Below are 2,604 nucleotides of genomic sequence, written 5' to 3'. Positions count from 1 at the left end.
GTTATTTTGGGGAATAAAAAAGAACATTGATATAGGAAGGCGGGTCAATTTGACCCGAGGACATCTCATTTTTTTACTATTTTACTTTATGGTCCCAGGGTCTCAGTTGTGCTTTCACCACGAAAAAATGACTCTTAAAAGTTGCATAATAGTCAAACTACTGACCTATTTCTCCAAAACCACCATACTGTATATATCTGCGGTGTGCCAACTCACCTTGTCCAATAATGGACAGTGGAAAGACTCACACCCTTTGTGTGCTGTTTGTGCTTCCAAAGGGGGATTATGGCGGCCCGCTGATGTGCCGCGCAAAGAGTGGCTTCGTGCAGGTGGGCATCATGAGTCATGGGAATTGTGGTCTCCCAGACAAACCTGGCGTCTACACCCAAGTGTCCAAGCATCTGGACTTCATCAACGATTACGTCCACAGGGAGGAAGCCTCCGCTGAGGAGTAAAACGCAACTCTCTTTAAAAGCATTCTTCTCTTCTGTGTTGTTACTGTCAGACCCTGTCTTCACTTGACATGCACTCTGGTTTGTTCAACTCAATTCTTTGCATTAAAGCTTTAAAGCATCAATTGTAGAGTCTCAACGGAAAATTCTTTTGTAACCCCATTTGGGGTTGATTCAGCACAGGACACACACTGCATTGTCATCCTGGCTTCATTAGACAGAGTCAAATGTTTCAGGCAGAGGAAAAAAAAAAGGTTTCCTCACCTGATTCCAGAAGGGGTATTAAAAATTGTCACATTATAGTTAGTTCAGCTTCACATGAGGAAATAACCTTATATGGTGTCAACAGTGCTGCTTTCATAACCAGAAGTTTCCTTCCAAGACACTTACAACCAATAAGATCAAACATGAAGACAATATTCAAAACAATAATGGAATTTAAGATAAAAGATGTACTTAATTTACTTATTTATTAATGTAGAAGAACACACATGAATCAGCATTACTGTGATGTAAATGAGTCTGAGATTCATCTATAGGCCCGGTGCAGGTTGATGTTAGGCAGATGTTATACAGATGTTATACAGATCAATTGATTTCTGAGTCACAGAAGACACATTTCCGATCCACCGCAGACACTCGTGGTCCACAGAGGATGATTCCTAGTGACTTTGGTAGCCTGTGAACTACTGGCTCAACATCTACCATAATTAGTGACATCACTGTGCCATCCTCAGGGTTATTTTCTCAGACTTCTCCAAAGCCACAGGGGAAATTATACAACTCTTTGTGTGGGTACTACTATCTATGTATGTATGTACTGTATGTATGTATGTGTCCCCTTTAACACAAACACACCCATTGGTGAGATCTAAAAGCTTCTAAAGATGATGCAACAGGTTGACGTGGGACATGAGTCCAACAGTGAGACCTTTTTACCCTGAATTTCTAAAAACCTAGTTTCAAGCAGGGGCAGAGACAGATATTAGAAACATTGGGGGCCCGGCCCAAACCTAGCTCCCTCTGGGAGATTATAGCATTATATCATCTACCATAACTACTGAAATTACTATGACTTTATACAGCAATGTGTATGAGTAGTAAAATCTATGAAGAGTAATCAAACCCCATTGGTGCTAATGAGATCTGAAAATGCACAATATGCACAATATTTTCGAACAATATTTCGAACAATTTTTTAATGTAGTGCCAAGAAATTGAGACCTAAAAAAACATGATAGTTAGCAAGAAAAACCACATGGGATTATCTTAAAGTATGTTAAGGGGAGACTCATGTGTACCCATAGAACCCATATTCATTAATATATCTGAAGGTGAGAGGTCAAAGGCAGGGGCGTTGCTAGACATAAAGCTCTACTGGGGAACAGGCCCCCCCCCACAAAATTCTGAATACCTGCTTTGTGTATGAAATGTGCTATACATACTGCCCTTGCATGGCCCACTATTACTTCCATTTCTATTCTGCTGCTTAACACAACTGGGCTTATTCTGCAAAAATGACAATGAACCCAAAATGATACAACAAAATTCATGAAATGCACTTTTTGAAGCAAGGAAAATATCTTAATAAGTGGGAAAGCCAATAAGATGTCCGAACAAGATTAAAGGAGTCTCATCTATATTAATGACATGTTTTCTGGATCTACAGATACACAAAGATAATTGACACAATACCTTGTTTTACTGTTAAATTAATTATTTTGCAGAATAGTCCTAAATTACCTGAATGACCCAATGGATATGTGGTGTGTAACCCACAGTTGGAATAAACCTGGCCTAACAGTAGGAATCCATTTTAGAGTGGAAGTAAGGAGAATTAAATATGACTTTAACAGCCTTAAAAAATATCAATATACTGTAGCTTTACTTTTAAGCCCTTAATTTTAAAATCGTACATCTGAATGCTCTGAAATTACCTGAGAGACACAATGGATAGGTGATGTCTCCCCCAGACTTGGAATGAAGCTGGCATAACGTCAGGATTCCTTTTTAGAGTAGCCTGAAAAAGAGAACAATACGCCTTTAACAGCCTGAAAAAGATTTAAATTATACTATTTATTAGACATTCTAGGCTTTAATTTTGAAATCCTACATCAGAATTCTCTGACATTACCTGAGAGACACACTGGAT

General features: G+C 38.8%; 1 protein-coding gene across 1 annotated transcript in view; it reads left to right on the top strand.

Moving 5' to 3' along the window:
• The window catches only part of LOC116703421 (tryptase-2), a 5,044-nt gene extending 4,467 nt beyond the window's left edge, over positions 1 to 577 (top strand). Inside the window, exon 5 of the mRNA XM_032538140.1 lies at positions 279 to 577. Coding sequence (XP_032394031.1) covers positions 279 to 455 — 177 coding nt within the window. The 3' untranslated portion in view covers positions 456 to 577. The remainder of the gene's footprint in view (positions 1 to 278) is intronic.
• The last annotated feature ends 2,027 nt before the right edge of the window (positions 578 to 2,604 follow it).

This window comes from Etheostoma spectabile, chromosome 15 (assembly GCF_008692095.1).
Source record: "Etheostoma spectabile isolate EspeVRDwgs_2016 chromosome 15, UIUC_Espe_1.0, whole genome shotgun sequence".
Taxonomy (NCBI): Eukaryota; Metazoa; Chordata; class Actinopteri; order Perciformes; family Percidae; genus Etheostoma; species Etheostoma spectabile.
The sequence above is the reverse complement of the archived record's forward strand: the minus strand, read 5'-3'. Positions and strand labels throughout refer to the sequence as shown.